This window comes from Phocoena phocoena, chromosome 14 (assembly GCF_963924675.1).
Source record: "Phocoena phocoena chromosome 14, mPhoPho1.1, whole genome shotgun sequence".
Lineage (NCBI taxonomy): Eukaryota > Metazoa > Chordata > Mammalia > Artiodactyla > Phocoenidae > Phocoena > Phocoena phocoena.
In genome coordinates this window covers 67,406,078-67,426,232 of record NC_089232.1, presented here as the reverse complement: position 1 = coordinate 67,426,232, position 20,155 = coordinate 67,406,078, and the positions used below count along the sequence as shown (strand labels likewise).

General features: G+C 55.4%; 1 protein-coding gene across 1 annotated transcript in view; it reads left to right on the top strand.

The window, feature by feature from the left end:
• Positions 1-775: 775 nt before the first annotated feature.
• TOGARAM2 (TOG array regulator of axonemal microtubules 2) overlaps positions 776-20,155 on the top strand; it is a 39,965-nt gene continuing 20,585 nt past the window's right edge. The window contains 15 exon segments of the mRNA XM_065890836.1: positions 776-812; positions 978-1,117; positions 1,331-1,549; positions 1,997-2,105; positions 2,535-2,816; positions 3,435-3,646; positions 4,373-4,563; positions 8,044-8,090; positions 11,052-11,218; positions 13,680-13,857; positions 14,084-14,209; positions 14,212-14,247; positions 16,382-16,532; positions 17,199-17,304; positions 18,091-18,326. Of these exon segments, the coding sequence (XP_065746908.1) occupies positions 776-812; positions 978-1,117; positions 1,331-1,549; positions 1,997-2,105; positions 2,535-2,816; positions 3,435-3,646; positions 4,373-4,563; positions 8,044-8,090; positions 11,052-11,218; positions 13,680-13,857; positions 14,084-14,209; positions 14,212-14,247; positions 16,382-16,532; positions 17,199-17,304; positions 18,091-18,326 (2,237 nt within the window).

Below are 20,155 nucleotides of genomic sequence, written 5' to 3'. Positions count from 1 at the left end.
TAGGAGCCGCTCGGCCTTCTGGGGCCTGGGTGGGGACGCGGCGGGCTGGCTTCCAGATGGAAGGCAGGTTTTCTCAGTCCCTGGGTTGGGATTTGTTGCTCAGCAAAAGGAAGTTGGCACTGCATCCTGCCCTGTCCCCAGATGATATCTCGAGGGACCTACTCTCGAGTAGAAATTGGGAGATTTGGGAGATGTGGCCTTTGCCCTTGATTTTATCACTGATCAGCTCTGGCCGTTCACCTCCCTGCCTGTCAGGGTGAAAATGGGTCACTGTTATCTCAGCAGAGAACTTAGAAAATTGTGTGAAGTCACAGCATCTGCGGGGAGACCCTTATCACATGGAAAAAGAATGAACTCAGGTCAAGGGCGGGAGCAGATGACTGACCCCAGAGGGTTAAGGGAGGCTGGGAAGGGCTTGACGTGCTCAAGCGGTCGGCACAGGACACTGAAATGGCTGAGAGGCTCTGAGGTTGGCTTGGTCAGCAAAGTGAGAACAAGGGCCAGGAGCCTGGTACAGATGGAGACTGGTGCACCTGAAAGGAAACTGGAGAGCTGGCCTCCGGGGAGGCCCTGCCGCGTACCTGCGTGATAAGAGGGGTCACAAAGCTTGACACTCCGCGTGAGCTTCCAGGGCAGCTGGCAGAGTGATGAGGAAAGTAGCAACTGATGGGGAAACAAAGTGTCAGACTCCCCCTTGATAAACTCCACCTTCCCCAAGACCCTGAGTTGTCCAAGAGCAAAGGCGGCTTCATGGGTTTCACGGACACTCTTCACAATGAGCTCGGCCTACAGTCATGCAGCCCGGGGACTTGGTAATTTTGAAGCATCCAAGAGAGTCCAAATGTTATAAAAGAAGCGTCCTTTGGTTTAGTGGCAGATTTCTTCACTGTAAGAATGCTTTAACTCCGGGCGGGCTTCCCGCGAAGTGGTATAAAAAGTGTTTGTGACTGACTTCTTTCTGCCTCTCCCCATCATAGGTCCCTGGATGTTACAGGTTGGGGCCCTCTGGATACCTGAGGATCGTACTCACGGCCCAGAAAGTAGCTGCTCCCTGCAGACCACCTCCCAGGTGCCTTCTCCACCCAGGGCACGGGCACCCGTGACGCTGTCCCCCCAGGTAAGGGGCACCTAGGGAAGTCATGAGGGGGTGGGGATCTTCCTTGGGTACTCCCAGGGGCTCCGCCTGGGGGATGTAGCTGGGCTGCCGGGCTTTTCCATCCGGGCCAGGCTGTCTGTGGGCCCTCCCTGCTCAGCCGTCCGTCAGGGGGCTCCCTGGCCTGAGACTATGGCCTCCTCAGCCTGAGCTTTGCCTCCACTCTCGAGCTGGTAGGCTGGCCGAGGGGCTGAGCGTGGTCTTCTGTGGTGGGAAGATGGAGATGGGCAGAGGATACTGGAGTGGGGCCTCCAGGAGCACCGGCTGGCCCCGTTTCCTCAGCTGACAGGGCAGGAGAGTGGGAACAGTGTGGCCAGCTCCGTGGCGGGAGACTGGGTCCCAGGCCTGGCGCTGCCACTGGGAGCCAGCTGTGTGGGCCTCAGTCTCCTCTGCAGAGTGAGGGGATCAGAGGTCCTGCCCTGGAGATAATGGGTGCTTGTGAGGTGGAGGGCCACTTCTCCCTGGAGGGCTTGGAGCAGGGGCCTGGCGACCCCTTGGGAGGGGTGTGGAGAGTCGGGAATGCCTGAGCAGTTCAGGAAACAGGCCATGGTGCTCAGGGCAGAGCACCTGGGGAGCCCGTGAAGGAGGCTGAGAAGGTGTAAGTGGGGGAGGGGTTTGGAGCCAAGCTGGGGGTAGAAGTCAGGCCGAGAGGGCAGGGAAGACTGGGCTCTGGTGGGGATCATGGTGCCCTGGCTGGCTGGAATTGGGATGGCAAGCCCCCACCTGAGGGCCAGGCTCTGCTTTGGGGGATGGGCTGCAGAGAGCCCGGGGCAGTCTGTCCTCAGTCCTGGCCTCAGTGGACTCTAAGATGCCGCTCTCCCTGTGATTCTGTCCCCCGGCAAGGTTCTGGCTCCGGTGGCCGTGTACTGTGGGAGCATCCCTTGGACCAGTGCTGGGCCCCGTACACTCCTGGGGGGAAGCAGTGACTCCAGCCCAAAGACTTTTGGAAAAGGTGAGACTGGGGGACTGGGCCTAGTGACTTGGTCACATCAAACGGCCTTCGAGTGCCCAGGGCAGCCTCTCTGGGGCCTTTGGGCAGAGATGGGGGATTCCACCTGACAGCTGCCCAGTCAGGGCCGGTGACCATGGAGCAGGGCTTGGGCCTCGTCCTGGAGGGAGGAGATGGGTGTGTTTAGATGCCCAGCTGTGTCCTCAAGCTACCGGCAGGTATTATTTTTACTTTGGTCCCTACTGAAAATGCCCTTTGGTTTTAGGTGGGTCCTTTCAATCCTGTGCCTCAGGGGATGGAGTTGTACAGAGGGGACCCGCAGGAACAGGGAAGTGGGGCTCTTCTAGGAACCCCGGGAAGGCAGGGCTGTGGTCCCTGGCTTCAGGACCTGGGCTCCTCTAGCACCGCAGCTCTGGTCTCTGCTTCCCTCAGCCTCCCTCTGGCCAGTGCTGAGCGTCCTGTTAGAGAAGCCGTCGCAGCTCTTGAGTGGATGTGGGGACCCTGACAGCCTCAAGCTGGATACTTCCCTGAAGGGCTGGCAGGACAGGAATGGCCATCCCAGGAAGCTCGGGGCCCTGTCGCTGGGCCCCCAGCCCCTGGTGCCACTTCCTTCGCTGGAGTTGGAGGCCAACCGTGTGGCCCGGGACACCACTCAGATTAAGGACAAGCTCAAGACAAGGAGACTCTTGGAGGACTTGGCAGCATCTCCCCGAGGTGAGCCCTGGGCCTGTCCACCTGCCACCTGGGCTGTGAGGACCAGCAGGTGTCCAGCTGGCAGCTGGGCTAGTCAGGGGGCACCCGCCAAGCACCCTCTCTCTACACCCTCCACCTCCTCCCTGGAACGCCGTCTCCCACCGAGGCCTCTGCAGTAGCTCCCAACCTGCCTCCCCATTCTCACCCTCGCTGCAGAGGAATTCTAGTCTTCTAGTCTTCACTGCAGAGGAATTCTTTTTGAACACAAACCTGACTATATTCTTCTTCCCACTCCCACCGGCTGTGCTTAATGCCACCCAGTGATTTTCAGATGGACGCAAGGACTAGAACCTGCTGTCCTCACTCCTAACTCAGTACTGATTTTGTTTCCCTTTCTACCCAACCTGCCTCCGAATTTTAAATAGGTAACTTTGATTGACACTTTCCACCAAATTTTACAGGCGTGGGAAAGGACACTTAGCAGAGTCTAGTGGTGCGGGTAGAGCTGGGGGGGCGGATCTGCGCCCTCATCTCTCCGTCTCAGTTGCCCCAGGACATAAAGCCCTGTTGCCAGCATCTCAATTAACCCCATTCCCCGCACTCCTGGGACTAACCACTCCCCGTGCCCACCCCATACAGCCTCTCTGGATCCTGGGGGAGCCCCCAAAGGAGTTCCCCTGAGGACCGCCATCCCCCGGGCTGCCTCTCAGAGGCTGCTGAGGGTGCCCAGGCCGATGCCTCCCATCCAGAGCCTCCCCACCACCCCGGAGGCCAGCGGAACCAAGGACAAAGGCCTGGACCCACCCAGGAGCCATCAGGGACCCCAGGAACTGAGACCCAGTGCCCAGGAGGTAAGGCGGTTGGACTGCTCTGAGTCTTGCTTCCCTGCCCTTCTGTTTTTCTTTCTATCCTTTACCAACCCCTGTTCCCAAGCCCTGAGCTTCTCTGGAGGTGTCTTCTCTGGCTTGGGAGTTGCCCCAGAGGTACCGAGCCCAGTCCTCCTGAGTAGAGGCTGTGTGACCACCTGTCTTACACTTGGTGGTTCCCAAGCCATCTCTGATCTAAATGTTCCAGAATTCCTCATGCTTCTGGCCCTCCCCATTTTTGGTAAGGAAATGTGGCAGAGGGGAAAGAATGCTGGGCTGGGACTCCGGGGATCTAGGTTCTGGTTTTCACTCTGCCCCTCATTGGTTGTGTGACCTTGGGCAAGTCACTCCCCTCCCTGGGCCCCAGTTTGCACTAAAAAGAGGGAATTGGACCAGATGTTTTTGAGGATCCCTTTCAGCCCTGACGTTCTAGGATTTTCTGAAATGAGAACAGAAAAACAAATAATAATAATAACAAAAGGGGTTGGAGTAGGAATGAGGGGGTTCCCTTCTTGCCTAAAATGGTAAGGAAACAATGAACCTGGGGGTCCCAGGGTTGTGTGGCTGGAAAGAGAAACAGAGGATAGTTGCCAGCACTTCTGCCCAGGTGGCTGCTGTTAGAAGGGACCGCTCTGTGTGAGGTGCCTGCGAGGTGAGCATCCAGAGTGGAATGTTTCATGGACCACACCCCTCCTCCACCTCCGCTCCCAGGCGCAGGTGTCCCAGCAGTACCTGCACCGCAGTGACAAGAAGATGCACGAGTCCCTGGGGGGCATTGTGATCCCGCCCATCCCAAAGGACAGGGTGCCCGCCGGGACCTCCTCCTGCCCGCCTGGCTCCCTTCCCAGCCTCTTGCCTCCAGGCCAGGACATCCTCATGGGCCTGAGGCCTGCCACCACACGGTAAGCAGCGCTAAGTCAAAAGTACCTTGCAGTCCTCTCTCCTCTACCCGCCAAGATCCGTTTGGGCTCCCTATGGCTAAGCCTCCATGCCAGGGCAGAACTCTAGGGGCTGGGCGTGTGAGGGGCAAGGTCCTCCACGGTGAACCTCAGACCTGGGGTGGTCACAGCTCTGACACTTGACTCCAGCAGGAGGGGTGTATGGGCTTAATTAACAATGTCTCGGCCTCTGTCTTCTACCAGTGTGCTGATGTGTGTGGTTGCTGCAGTGTTGAATAAAATACAAATTATTTTAAAGCTCTCTTGAATTCATGGTAGCTCTTTGTGACGACGTATCGATATTTTCTTAATTAATGGACACTAAAAATACAAATATTATCGTGTCTGTGTATATGGGGGGGAGTCCACAAAACTTTTGGACGTAGAAAGGGGTCTTCATACCCCCAAAAGGCCGGGAATCAGTGGGTAGAGGATCTCTGTGTTGTAATGAATCTGGACTTACGGCTGGTAAGTGGGACAGAGGGTGCTCTCCACATGGCCAAAAACGTCCCTGTGGTCAGGCCAGACTGCTGGAGTGACTGTGTGTGTATGTGAGAGAGAGAGAGGGGGCGAGAGCGTGCGCTTTATCTGGGGTCGGCTGTACCTATTTCTCTCAAGCTTCTTCTCTCCCTCTGTCTCCCATGCTGTCTTCCCTTCTGACTGTAGGTGTGTCCACATCTTTCCCACCCCTGGTGCAGTGTGGGAACCCACTGCGGACCTGCTCCTGGGTTTGAGTTCTCTACCTGATTTTGCAGTTGACCTCCCTCCTCCTTTCCTGCTCAGACACCCTCCTCTCCCTCCCCTCTGAGAGTTCTTGGTGGCTCTCATGACTCTCTGGCCCCAGGTAAGTGACCCTCCCTCCCATCCCACTGCTCTTGACTTTTTTGCACCACCTGAGCTGTTGAGGCCCTTGGACTCTTCTTCCTCACCTTCCTGACTTTAAACCTGCTTCTCGACCTTCCAGGCAGCCTCCTGTGCACCTTCTTTCATCATTTCTTAAATTTGTTCCAGAGCCCTTTGCCCCCCACCTCCTTGTCCTCCCCTGGGATCTTATCTGTGCGGTGGCTTCCAAGATCATGGGGGATGGGTGACTTCCGTGTCCCCTGCTCTTACCCTGAGGTCTCCCCAGAGTCAGGCTCTGTGCTTCCATCTTCCTGTTGAGCACCCTCAGGGTCCTCATGGCTGATGCAGATCCAGCATCAGAGGCAGCGAGGGAGGATGTGTCACCGTCATGGCATCACGGACAGAGCACCTCATGTTTCCCCAAACTGCCTCCCTCCTCCAACCTCCCGATTTCCACCAAGGTGCAGGTGTTCCCTTTGATCTTCCAATTTCAGCATCATCTTTGACTTTTGCTCCTATTGCCTCCTGTTCCCAACAGATTGCCACATCCCGTTAGATCTTTCTTGAACAGTAAGAGAAAATACAAAAGCTACCACCCCCGTCTTGCCCCTGCCTTTCCTCTCAGTTTGCACTTACTGGCTCCCTTTTGACCTCCCCCCATAGCTCCCACCCGGTCTCCTTGCAGCCCTGGGCTCTCCATCCTAATCTCGTGTTTTCATCCACCCCCTGAATACACCTCTTCCATGCATCTCACCTTTATGGACTTCCTGGTGCCAGCAGCTTAAAGATGAGTCTCCCTGGCCAGACATTCAGCGTGTCCCAGCCCACCACTCCACACTTCCTCCTGTGCTGCTCTACAGGCTCTGACCCACCTTTCCCAATGCCTGTGCTGAGCCCTGGATGGCACCTCTGTGCAGCCCCAACATGAGCCTTTCCCCCTTGGCCCGCCGATCAGTCCCTACGTTTTTCAAGCCCCAGCTCCACATCTGCCCCCGCTCTCAGGTCTTCCCTGGCCTCCTCAGGGGAGTGGGGAAGGGAAGTGCCTTCTCAGCACTGTCCACAGGCATCCAGCCTGTGCACTGCCTGACTACCTCCCGCCCACTGATTTGCTCCACGTTTATTTAAACCTCATTTCTATTCTTTAACTTGGAGCACTACAAGGCAGGGGCCATATCTGGAAATCTCTGTGGCTCCCATGGTGGCAAGCTTGGTCCTGGCCATGGATAAGTATCTGCCCATTTGCTGTCTGGTTGTGACATGGATTTCTCTCCGTTGCCTCTGTGAGGCTAACAAATGGCTGGGAGGGAGCCTCCATTTCCATTTCATCCATCCTCCCGTCCAGCCATGCATCCATGCATCCGTGTACTCACTTAAAAGCTATGGGGCACCACTCTGTGTCAGGCATTGTGCCAGGTGAAAGCAAAGCCCAGCAAGACAGCCAGGGGCAACCACAGGGATTTCCCAGCTCCACCTCTGCCCCTCAAACCTGTTAGTGCTCCTGGGCAGTGGTGGGTTCCGTGGTGAAGACGCAGCGGAGGGGCTCCCTAGGCTGGGCGCCCTGGGGTGTTTGCCTACTGGCTGCAAAACACACAACCCCTCCATGTAGGTCCTGACCCGAGAGGCTGTGCGAATTCCAGGGAGCAACTCTGAGTCTTGACTGGTCCAGGCCCACCCTGAAGCTCTGCCCCTCCTGTAGACCTCGGGTCCCCTGACCTCCACAGACCCCTCGGATAGGGGCCCCTGGATCTGGGCAGGCACTGAAATGGGCTCTCCTACTGCCTGTCTTCTAGCCACCCCGGCCTGGGTCATTCCGCTGAGTGAATCCTCTGAGGCCAGAGCACAGGATGTTGCGTTCCAGTCCTTGCGTTGTGGCTTGTGACCCTGTCAGCCCCCCAGGGGGTTCTGCTGTCTATGCATTTCCCCGTGAGAAGAGAAAAATCCATGCTGGATGATGTGTAGCTGGTCTTCACATCATGAAGGCAGGGATTGCCATCTGTCTTAGTGATGCTGTATTCCCGCTAAAACCAGTGCCGGGAATGCCCCATCTTCCTTTCCTGTGCTTAGTTTGGGACTGAACCTCTGTTACAAAACAGTGGTGATTTCCCATCAGCAGCAAAGGGGGTCAATCCCTCAAGACCCTGAGGGACAAGGGTGGGGGGATCACCGAGCTCCCATGGAGTGGAGGCTGTTTGGAGGACTTGAGCTCAGTCTGCTCTGAGCTGGAAGGAGATTTATCCTCAACTGCGGCAGCCGCTCTCCTGCAGACAGAGCAGGGCACGGGGCTCCCTTTTGGACTGAGCAGTTTTATGTCGAGGCTGGCTTCCTGGGGAATGGATGGGCTGTGCCTCTGGAAAATGGGGCTCAGAGCTGTGTCTGGACACTGAGGCTGGCCTGGCCTGGGCTGCCGGTCAGCCTGCCCTCAAGTTTGCGGAAGGGACTGCATCTCCTGCGGCTTTGAAGCCCTGGCCAGGAGCCTCTTTACAGGGCCACCCATGGCTCCCTCGGCCCTTGCCCCCTCCTGGAGCTAGCCTGGGTTCCTCACAGCAGGAGCTCTTGCTTGCCATCTCTCATGGGTGTTTTTTTCTCCCCCATTCTTTTAAGATTGGTTCGGGAGAGTGGGCCTTGGGAGAAGACCCCCAGATCACTGGGTATGTACTCGCCGTGCACACCCCCATGTGTTTTTTGACTCTCTGGTTCCTGGGCTGGATCATGGGATCAGAATTAGGGCCAGAGGAGACCTGGGTGCTGTCAGACTCAAGCCTCTCATTTCACAGACGGGAAAGCAGAAGCCACCCTGGTGCCACGGACGGTGGCCCCTGCTCTGTGCCGCCCTCCACCAGCGCAAGTCGCTTCATGAACACCCAGCTGAGACGGCGCTGTCCCCATTTGACAGAGGAAGGGGTTGAACTGAAGCTGGACCTTCTCCCTGGCCTCAGGACACAGAAAGCAGCCTTGATGCATTTGCACGCAGGTCCTCACGGCTCCAAAGCTGGCGCTTCTGACCCATCGTGTGTCTGCTGCCTCTGCGCGGTTCTAAGTGAATAGAGGATTCCTCTCCAGACAGAGTGAGAAATTAAACCACATCCCACAATGCCTTAGTCAGCCCATCCCGGAAGGTTTCAGCATCAGGGGAATAGAGCGAACCCGGGCTGGCAGCGAGGCAGGTGGCCGAGGCCCAGGGAGGCTCTCCAGCCTGATGACCTAGTTTGTGGAGAGGATGGAAGGCTGGGGGAGGGGACCTGGGCGGAGCACCCTGAGCCTGGGCCGCAGGCGATGGGGGGCTAGAGGCGGCTGCTGTGCTGACGGGCAGGAGGGAGTGGACTCTTGTGTAGCTTCCCAGCAGCTTACTCTGTAATCAGCTCAGCAGGTGGGTCAGTTGCCCAGGGGGAGGCTGCTGCCCAAGAGGCCCCAGGGTTAAGATGTTCAGCTGGGCCCGAGAGGCAGGCCTGGCACAGAAACCTCTGTGGTGGCTGCATCTCCCCCTCTCCCTGGCTGGGCTGCCGCGGGGTAGCTGGGGCAGTCTGGTGTGGCGCACACTGGCATCCAGTGTCCCTTAAGAGCTACCCTGAGAGCACTGGGATGGGGCTTTGGGCCGGGGGACACGAGCCTGTAGCTTCTCCCTTGTCTGCCTCACCAGCTTGTTGCTTGAGAACCAGGTCCCCTGGGGGCAGGGGCCAGGCTGCTTGGACAAGGCTTTCTAGGGTGCCTCTTGGAGGCATAGGTGAGAAGGGGCTACAAAGTGGCAAAGTCCTTAAGGGGCTCTCTGACCCTCCGGCTGTCGGCTGGGAACAACATTGCCCAATTTGGGGACCACGTCTGGCACGTAGTAGGGGCTCACGTGGTATTGTCTGAAGCTGAGGGCTTCCCCCAATCTTGTGGCTTTTCCGCAGTCCCTGCCCTTGTCAGCTGGCACCTGGACACCTGTACCCTCGGTCCTACCTTACTTCTGGGCAGATGGCGGCTTCGCCCCTCCTCCCCCTCGGCCCTGGATCCTTCTCCCAGGAGGGATCTTTGGCAGAAGGTGTGGGCCGGGCAGAGATCTGGGGTGACCCAGGAGCCCTGCCGGACCCCCAGACTCAACACACCCTTTCTGGGACTTCCCTGGTGGTCCAGTGGTTAAGAATCCGCCTTCCAATGCAGGGGACACGGGCTTGATCCCTGGTCAGGGAACTAAGATCCCACATGTCACGGGGCAACTAAGCCCACGTGCCACAACTACTGAGCCCATGTGCTCTGGAGTCCACGTGCCACAACTAGAGAGCCCTTGTGTCGCAACTACTGAGCCCGCGCACCACAACTAGAGAGAAGCCCGCGTGCCACAAGGAAGATCCTGCCTGCCGCAACTAAGACCAGATGGGGCCAAATAAATAAATAAATATTAAAAAAAGAAAAGACAAAAACAAAACAAAACATACCCTTTTCAGCCTCAGGCAGCCCCAGATGGTGACCCCCATTCCAGAGGACCTCTGATTTGCAAGTTCACTCAAGGACAGTGAACTCCAAACTTTGTGAGCAGGAGAACCTGTTTAACATTTCTTTCATTAAAAGAAAACGAATGGGGGCTTCCCTGGTGGCACAGTGGTTGAGAGTCCACCTGCCAGTGCAGGGGACACAGGTTCAAGTCCTGGGCCGGGAAGATACCACATGCCGTGGAGCAACTAAGCCCGTGTGCCATGACTACTGAGCCTGCGCTCTAGAGCCCGTGAGCCACAACTACTGACCCTGCGCGTCTGGAGCCTGTGCTCCACAGTGGGAGAGGCCGCGACAGTGAGAGGCCTGCGCACCGCGATGAAGCGTGGCCCCCGCTTGCCCGCCGCAACTGGAGAAAGCCCTCGCACAGAAACGAAGACCCAACACAGCCAAAAATAAATAAATAAATAAAGAGAAAACGAATGAACCTACCCGCAGACTGCCTCTATTACCAGAAATGTGCTCTTTGAAGCCATCAATTGGGAAAATATAGAATGACAAAGAGATACTATGGATTTGATGTCCTTTGGAAATGAATTTGTATTTTATCAATCGTAAGAGCACCTGAAGGTCACTGGGTCTCATCTTTCCTGTCTGTAAAATGAGAGCCCTGGGCTGGCATTAGTTCTCTGGGCCCTTCATGCTGTGTCATAGTCTCAGATAGGAGCATGGTGGTATATAACAGTCAGTGGGCTCATTTTATTTTTCCTTTTTCTGAAGTACACACCTCCCAGTTAAAACAGACTTACGTTCTCAGGAAATATCTTAAAACTCTTAGATAACGGATCTGCCCCTATTTCCTGCCCAGCCTCCTCCCTCCTCCCTCCCCGCATCCCCCCACCCCCAGTCTTAGAATAAGGTGTGCAGTACCAGTTGAATGAATGGATAGAGGGATGAAAGGAGGAGGGTGTTGCTCCTTGGGCAGCCTGTTCTATACGTGCCAGTGCCGCCCTGTAGAGTAAATTTAACCTGTGTCTTTCTCCAGCAAGGAAGCATTGGGCAGAAGAACTGAGGGTGAGGGGCTCAGGCAGGAAAATGTCACACCAACCACAGGGTCATAGAGCCTCAGCCCCAAAGGGATGGCTGCTGCTCCTGGGTGCTGGGCGTCCTCAGCTCCATTCTTGTTCTCTACTCCTCAGAGCAAAAACCTTTGGTCCTGCCCGTTCGAGACAGGTCTGCTGCCCCTGAGAAGCCTGCCCTGCCTTCCTCTCAGTCTGCTCCTATTCCGACAGCCTTCTCCTTCAGCCACGCCAAAGAAACCCAGCCCTTGCTAGAAGAAGAGGACCAGAAGGAGAGTGGCACCAAGGTACCTGGAAAGCGAGGGAAAGAGGAAGCTGGGGTCAGAGTGGACCACTGGCTGAACACACACATGTTTCTGAAATATGTAAGTGTGGGACCAGCTTGAGGAAAGCAAGGAAGAGCCCCGAGGCAGCTGCCCCTAGTACTTGAGGCCAGAACCTATAGATGGGTTTGGGGTGAAGGCTGGAGAAAAGAAGAGAAAGAAGAGAGGAGAAGGATGGAGGTAAGGGAGACTAGGTGAAGGGAAGAGTACAGTGGGGAACTGAGGGGTGGGGATGAGGGAAGAAGGGAGGGCAGAAGGAGGTCACACATGGTTCAGAAGCAAGTAGGATGTGGGGGAGAGTGCAGAGGGGCTTAGGTGAACCAAGCCTAGTAATTTGAACCAACACCCAAGATAGCAACCCAGAGGCAGCTGACTCAGAGGCAGATCAGCCAAAGGCCTGTGCCTGACGGGCTGACAAATACCTTGGACTTCTAAGGTGACCTTGATCCAGATGATTCATCCAGATTCTTGTCCGGATGAATTTAGTGAAACGTGGAGAGTCACTGTCATGGTAATTATTTGAAACAGAGATATAAGAGTGCAATAAACATATCTTCAAAGCCTGCTATATGCATATACTATGGGACCCAGTGATGCTAATAAGGTCCAGGCACCACATCCTCCCACTCCAGCGAGGGTGACGGACCATGAGACAAGGAAGAGAAATTCAGGGCCATGAAATGATCTCATCCTCCACCACACCTTAGCCACTCACTCCCATGGTCATACTGTAGACGTTGGCACTGCAAACAACTTCACCACCGTCACTTCTCAACCTCAAACACCCCATTCACTCACCACCTTCTCCTACTGTTCTAGCTCAATCCATCTAATATTCCAGCTCTAGCACTTGTCCTTCTCCTGCATCAACAATGTTCTCCTTGAAACGGGATCATTCCCACCAGCATCGTAGCTCTCTGTTTCCTCTCTCATCTTAAAACCAAACCAAACCAAAGAAAAATATTGCCTTGTGTCTCTACTCGTCCTCTTCTGAGTACAGGCCAGTGGGGCTTAGTCCCCGCCAGCCCCGCTGAAACTGCCCCCATTGAGACATCAGTGAGGCCACCTTCCCACGTGCAACACATCTCAGTGCTCTTCCAGCTTGACCCATTGCCAGCTTTTGTGGCTCATCCTTCTTGAATTCCCCACTGAGGGACGGAGACGAGGGATGACTTCTTTCTTGCTTGTCTGACTACATCAAAATTAGCTCCTTCCTGGTCCTTCTTTGCTGGTGCCTTCTTGTCTTCCTGACCTCTACGTACTGGAGCCCCCAGGGCTCAGACCTCTAGCGTCTTATCTATTTATACAGACCCCTGTGATTTGATCCAGACCATGGCATTAGGTACCACCTCTATGCTGAGGGCTCCCAAATCTCCCTCTCCAGCCCAGACTTTCCCCAATCTCCAGTAGCTGTTAATTTATATGACTATGTTTATATAGAACTGATACTCAACGTCTCCATTTAGGTCTCTAATTATATCTCAAACTTACCTCATCCAAGGCTTAACTGTTGAACTCTTACCCCCGCAAAACCTCCTTTTCCCCACGTCCCCTTCCCATGAATGGCAGTAAAAGGCAACTCCAGCCTTCCAGCTGCTCCGGCCCCAAATCTCAGGCCCATCCCTGCCTCCTGTCTTTCTCTCTCATCCCACACCTCATATATCAGCCAAAGCTGTGGGCTCTGCTTTTGAAACATGTCCAGAGTCTAGCCATTCTACCATCTTCATTCCTGCTATCCCAGTCCAAGTCCCACCTCATGGGAACCCCTTGTTCTATTTTTGCAACTTCTCGTGAGTCTTAAATTATTTCAAAATAAAAAGTTATTAAAAACAACACTTAGAGAATATCCCCCATCCAGTCAAAAAAAAAAAAAAAAAGAACAAAAAAGAATCAGATCACGTCACTCTTCTGCTCAAAACCTCCAGTGGCTTGCTGTGTCCTCCGGAGGAAAAGCCCAAGCCCCCACCATGGACCACAGGGCCCAGTGCGCTGTGGCTCTGGCCCCATCCCTGCCACCTGCGACCTGTGTCCTGCCCCTCCTCTGACTCAGAGTGCTCCTGCCTGTGTCCTCCTCAGGACTCCCAGCCACGCCCAGCACACCTCAGCCTCAGGGCCTGCTCCCCGCTTCATTTCATTTATGTCTCTGCTTCAATTTCACCACCTCTGGGAGTCCCCCTGGGTCTCCCTACCCGAAACAGAAGCCCCGTCACCCTGTGTCCCTTACTTGCCTTCCGGTGCATGTCGCCTGATACTAGAGGCTGTCTGTTCGCTGTCATCTCCCCACTCCATGTGGCTCATGGGGAGCAAGGCCTTTGACCTTTTGTTCATTCTCGGAACAGCAATCAGCACACAGGAGCCACTCACATTCCTGATGATGGAATGAAGAAGGTACAGAAAGCACACTTGGGTCCCCAAGGTGATGGAGTTTGCCTTGATCTTGTACTGGATCCAGGTCACCGTAGCCAGGTCTGCCGAGGAGAAGATGTGGCTGTAGCAGATTAAGGAGATGGAGTTGGTCCGGAGAGTGAAGGAGTCGGAGAGGGAGAGGGGGAGGGAGCTCGCTTCCCAGAGCCTGGGCTCCCGGAGGACCTTGATGAAGGAAGGTACTGGGTGCTTGGGAAGGCCTCCTCAGGCTGGGGAGACTTCTTGGCCAACACCTGGGCCAATAGAGAGGCTGTCCACGCCTCCCACTCTCTCCGTCCTGAGACAGGACAGGGAGCCACGTCTGCTGTCTTGTAGCTCACTGACGGGCGCATTTCCAAAGGGGGACTCTGGGGCCGGGAGACAGGCAGGACCAGCTCTGTCCTCGGATTTTCTCTGCCTCCACAGGCCTCCTTACCCTCCGGGGCAGTGGGACCCTCTCTGTGCCCGCTGGGCTGAGCAGCCCCTGCAGAAACAACACTGACGTCATCCTGAAGAAGCGGGCCGACAGGGCCTCACTGCCCAGCATCCCTGTCAGAAGCAGGAACTCAGCTTTGCCCGCCGTGCTTCAGGCGGGACCTAGACCAACTGGCTGTGGGGGCACGTGTCCCCCTCGCTATGCTGTCTTGGGGTGCTTTGGGGTGTGGCAAGGGTGACTTCTGCTGCTCTGCTTCTGCCAGTTGCCCATGTCGGAGGAGGGGGCAACCTGGGGTGGTCACCTTGCCAGAGACAGGAACAGTGTCTGGAAGTCAGAAGTATCTGGGGGCCAGGCTGGGGACCCAGGGCATTGTAACGGGAATTGTGGATGGCTGGACAGGTGTGCCCAGCCTGCGTGACATGTCCTAGAGGACTCACCAGTGCACCAGGACCACAGATGTTGGAAGCAGCCTCCATGGGGGTAGCTAGAAACACCAGGAAGAGGAAAAAAGGGTTCTGGGAAGACCCTGGGTTCTTGCTTGTTGCCTTATAAAATGTCAGGGCTGGACAGGGCTGGTGACAGACTGGGATCTGAGGACCTGAAGGTTCTATGGGACACTCAGGAAGGTGCCAAGGGACAAGGGGAGGCCCTGTCCCCATTCTACCAGAGGAGTGTCTATTTTGTCTCCCCTTTTTGAATACTGGGGCTCCACGTGGGATTTCATTTGAAAAGATTTTGCTAGTAAAGAACATTTGAAAACAACCAACCTGGTTCAGAGTTTCTTTAAATGTGGACATTGTTGGTAGAATAGAGCATCAGTTTTGTGCTAGAAATAATATTGACTGACCTCCCTTTTCTATTCTCTTTCTATCCTTTTGATTCCATCAAGTAGAAAGTCTTAATCTGGTGCTAGTTTTTAGCACCTCTCTAAGACTTGTGAACTCCTTTATAAACAAAGAGATCCTTCTCCCAGCTTGAGACATCAGAAGCTGACTGTCCTTTTGTAGCTTGAGTTTATAATGTTCTTTTACTGTACCTATTTATCGTATACCATGACAACTAATCATTTACCAATTATGGTAGTGACATAAATTTCCCTTTAAAATAAACTTATTTAGGATTTGAAAAGTGGGTTGATTTGAAGAAAAGTACCATATAAATAATGTAAAAGTAATTTAGAGTTATAGCAAAAAAAATCATGAAATTGGTAACTGAATGGTCGACACTTGGGAAATATTGAGCTATCTAACCTAAGCCACTCATTTTATAGACAACAGAGACTCAAGGTCACCCAAGGTCTCTTAAGGTGATGGTGGCCCATAGGGACTATGGCTAATGAATCTTTGGCTAATGAATCTTGATCCAATGGCAAAGCTGAGAGGAGAATCCAGGAATGAGTTCTTTTTTTTCTTGGTTTTAAATAAAGGACTGCCCCAATTCAGATTTACCCAGGACCTCCTAGATAGGCCATAGTGAAAGTCATGTAAAGATGAACCTCTGAAGAAAACTAGGCAGGAAGTGAGAGCTCTGGATTCCAGTTCAGGCTCTGTTGATGGAGGAACTGAGGCACTGTGGGCGTCCCTAGCCTCTGTGGGCTTCTGGTGCCTCAGCTCTGTGATTGGAGCATTGGACCAGATGGAAACCTCCAAATGTCCTTCCTGTTCTAGAATTTTATGATTCTGGCATCTGTCCCCAAGGAAGGACAGCCTAGAAAACGTGGTCTGATTTTTAAACAACATCCCTGCTTATTGTCAGTCCCTGCAAGTGTGGCCACATCTTGACCACTCAAGTGTCAGCTAATCGTCTCGTCGGTGCCTTCACTGTCTCCTGCTTCCTCCCGCTGGCTGCCTTTGGGCCGCTTCCCTGTCTTGGGTGGCTTCACAAAAGGATGGAGAGTCGGAGAGAAGGAGGAGGAGAAGCCGTAACATGGGCTCCTGGGTGGGGATGAGGTGAGAGCCGGGGAGTCATTCCTTGACAGACTTGCTGGCCTCACCTCGAGCCACAGACAGGGCGGGATTCTGGGTGCGTCACCGGCGCGGTGGGCTTGGTCACATGACATCAAGAGCCTATCACAGGCCAGCTTGTTTATAATAATCAGATGGGCGACGGTAGGGGTAGAAACTGTCAACCAGGGGTAGCAGTTCGGTGGTCTCCGTGGCTCCCCAGGGAGTACAGCCCAGGCCCTGGCTTCTCACCCTCGCGGCCCCCTTCACCCTGCGTGCCCCCCTAAGGTGGGCTCGGCGCTGTGCGGGTCGCCCGCCTGCTCCTTTCCTTCTCTGTGAGTACAGCTCACTCCTTACCTGCGGTGCTTACTTTGGGGTCTCCTGAGTGGGAAGAAGAGGAGGAGACGGACCTTCGGGCTTTTAAGGAGCTAAGGCCTTTCTCGAACACGGAGCTGGGGCTGGTGGATGCCCTGCAGTGCCTGGAACGCAGCGACTGGTGAGGAAACACTCCCTGTGCTCCGGCCGCCGCACCCCCGCCTCCCCCACTGCAGGCCCTCGTGGCTCTCCTCGTGGCCAGATTTCATCAGAAGGAAGCATCGTCCCCAGGAGGAGGCGTGAGGGGGAGTGCCTGTGGGTCTGGCCGCCTGCGCCTGCCCCGTGCACTGCTCTATGGCTCACCAGAGCCAGCCCTAGAAAGTACGATCTGACTCCGTGGCGCTTTCGTGGGGGCCTGAGGAAGGTCACAGCCCTTCATTTTTCTAAGTCAAGTTCATTCTGCTCCCGTGTTCCTCCCACACACAGTCTTAGTTGCGAGCAGAGCGATGACTTGGGGTCCAGAACCTTTGCAGGAAGGCCTCCTCGTCTTCAGTCCTCACGTGCAAGTGCCCTCTCTCGAAGGTGCTGGCTTTGTGTCTGGCGTAGGCCCGGGCTCTGGGGTGGGCTTCCATCCTGGGTGGGGATGGGCCACGGGCCCCGTAGAATGGCTTGCACGGGACGGTTAGGATTTCAGCCTGGGTGTTACACCAGGACACCCTGCCACCGAGGCCATTGAATCCCTCCACGCTGCGGTGGAGGTGCTGGTGATGGGCACGCCCTGGTCTGCAGAGGGAGGGGGCTCCTCCCATGCCCACTGCCTGTGACAGGGCCTGGACTTGCTTCTCAGGCAGATGAAGGAGAAGGGCCTAGTGAGCATCCAGCGCCTGGCGGCCTGTCACTCGGAGGTCCTCGCCGGGAGGCTGCACGACGTGTCCTTGGCCGTGACTGGAGAGGCGAGGCCTCCTGTGTCCTGTCCTCCGCTTGACTCCCAGCCAGTCCCCCTCCCTGGTGGTGTTGCTCAGTGTGGGTCACACAGCAGCCACGGAGGGGCCCACGGCTCCCTGCAACATGGGCATCCCTGCCTATTTCTCAGCCCTCAGCCACTGAAGCAGGAGCTAGCCACCCATTTCTCAGATTGGAAAGCTGAGGCCTGGGGTTCCCTTACTTCTAATCTCTGGGTATTGAAACAATCAGAATCTCATGTGCCCATTTGTCACAGCCCTGCATTGTCCTCTGTACTTAGGATGCCTCAGGAGTGTTCTGGGCCAGATCTCTGGGCCAGATCTCTAACTTCTGGGCAGTTGTAACATTTCCCAAATTCTTTCTCCTGTGGGGCTAGAGCTTGGCCTAGGCTGGGCTCAGAGGGGCAGTAAGATGTATCGTATCACAAGTGGAGGCCATGACCCATGCCCTTGGGAATAGACTGTTCCAGTGGGGGGGCCTGTGAAGGTCCAATTAAATAATTGTGTTTTCAAGACTAAGTGTTGCACAAATTTCAGATGATAATGATAATAATAGAATTGATAATTATGATGATAGCAACAGTAACAGTGTTTCTTTAAAACGGGACTGTTTTGCCCAGAACAGCTGCAGGGTTTCCATTTCTAGCCTGGCGAGGCCTAGGCCGGGGTGAGGGTGAAGTCTGCGGGAGGGTGGTGCAGGGTTCCTTCTTCTTAGGTGCTGGAGCCCTTGGCAGGGCCCAGCAACCTGGCAGGGTCCCCCTCCCATCTCTCTCCAAGGTCACCAACCTCCGCTCCAAGGTGTCCCACCTGGCCATCAGCACCCTGGGAGAACTCTTCCGGGCCTTGAAGAAGAATATGGACCGGGAGGCTGAAGAGATTGCCCGCTGCCTGCTCCAGAAGATGGGGAACACCAGCAAGTTCATCCAGAGGGCGGCCAGCCGGTCCCTGGGGGCCATGGTGCAGCGCGTGACCCCCACTTGCTCCCTGGTGGCCCTCACCTTGGCGGGCATCTAGTATGCGGGGGCCTGTTGTCTGGGGCGGGCGGTGGCCTGGGAAGGTGACGCAAAGGGGAGAGGCGCTGGGGTGGGGGAGGAGCAGGGAGATGGCGCAGGCACCTCACGTATTTTCCTGGGTGAGGAAGACCCCTGTTCCTTGGTGGGCTTCTCTCCCACCTCTCCTGGACCAGCCTGTGGGTAACGAGGGGAGCTCAGTGCAGCCCCGGGTCCCAGCTGGGAAGGGACAGGTGCTATCTTCTGCTCAACACTGGGGAGCCCGTAGTGGCTGTGGTAATGTCTCCAGAGACGGGGCGGCAGAGACAGCCTTTGGCCTGTGCCCGAGGAGCCCCTGCCACTGTCTCAGGGGAGGAGTGCTTCCTTCTGATGAAATCTGGGCCACGAGGAGAACAAGGCACAAGACCTCCTCCAGCTGGTGCCACTTGGCCTTCTGGGGTGGAGGAGGGGGCTGGCAGCCATTGGAGCCTTTCCGCAGCCAGATCTGCTTTCTCTTTATGTAAAAACCAAACACAGCAGCAAAACCAGAAGCATTTCCCAAGCCCTTTCTCCCACAGGGTGAAACAGCTCTCAACCCCAGCAAGCCAGTTACGACACCGACCCTTAAGCAGGGTGGCCTATCGGGTAGAACCCAGGGCATGTTGGAGCAGCCAAGAGGCCTTTGCCTACAGGCCCCCGAGCCGTGTTGCCTGGGTTCACATCCTGGATTGTTACTAAACTTCCCCATGCCTTGGTTTCCTCATCTGTAAAAGGGGGATAATATTGGGTTGGCCAAAAAGTTCGTTCGGGTGTTGCTGTAACATCGTAGACGAAACCTGAACGAACTTTTGGGCCAGCCCGCTGCTAATACTGTTGTGAGGAGTAAAGGAATTGATTCAGGAAAGAGCGCTTCGAGCAGCGGCTGCCTCCACCTCACATTGATCGAATGCCCTCTGTGGCTACTATTAACTCAGGAGAAATGAATTGTACTTATCTCTGGATTCCTCCCCATGCCGCCGCTTCCTCCCCTGCAAGATGATGACAGGAGTAGCTTACAGAGTTGAGGTGACGCTGGTTTGAAGGTGCTCAGTATGGTGCCTGGCAGGGAGGCTGTGCTCGCAGCAAACTGAGACAGTTGACGGCTGTGCGCAAGGACCGGGGGAGCCCGGTACAGGGCTGTGCGTTTGAATTCCCGGGGGTCTGGCGAAAATGCTGATTCTGATTCAGGTGCTAATGGTGCTGGTCCCTGGACCAGACTGAGTAGGGAGAGCCCAGAAGCCTCCCTTTGTGTTCCACTGGGGCCAGTGTCACCTCATGGACTGTGGGCACATTGAATCCACATTGAATAGGGTGAGAAATAAAGAGGTGACATCCTGATGGGCTCCTCCTGTAAGATTTCAGGTTCTCCCTGAAATCATCCATCAATCTCCTATCCCCCCAGGCCCCGCCTCAATTCAGCTCAGTGAATGTGCAGGAAGCTCCCACGAAGTGCTGAAGGGTCGGCATGTGCCTGGCACCTGTGGGGCATGGGGGATTCGACTGAGAGGAAGACTTGGTGCCCCCTGGAAGCCATGCGGGTACCCCTGTACTTCCCAGGGAACAAGGACACTGCCACTCCCAGGGAGCACCACTTCTGCCTGGAGGCCTCAGAAGACAGAAGTAGGTTATTCTAAGTGGAGAAAATGTGGGGAAGTGCATCATTTAGGCAAAGGCAGGACAGGAGCTCAGGAAGGAACGGGGATGACAGGCACACAGTGCGTCTGGTGACGTCACGTGTCTTCACGTGCTCAGTCCACCCTGTCATCATCCTTAGTTCCAGTGTCGGGAAGGTCTGCTCTTTCTCTGAAGATTCC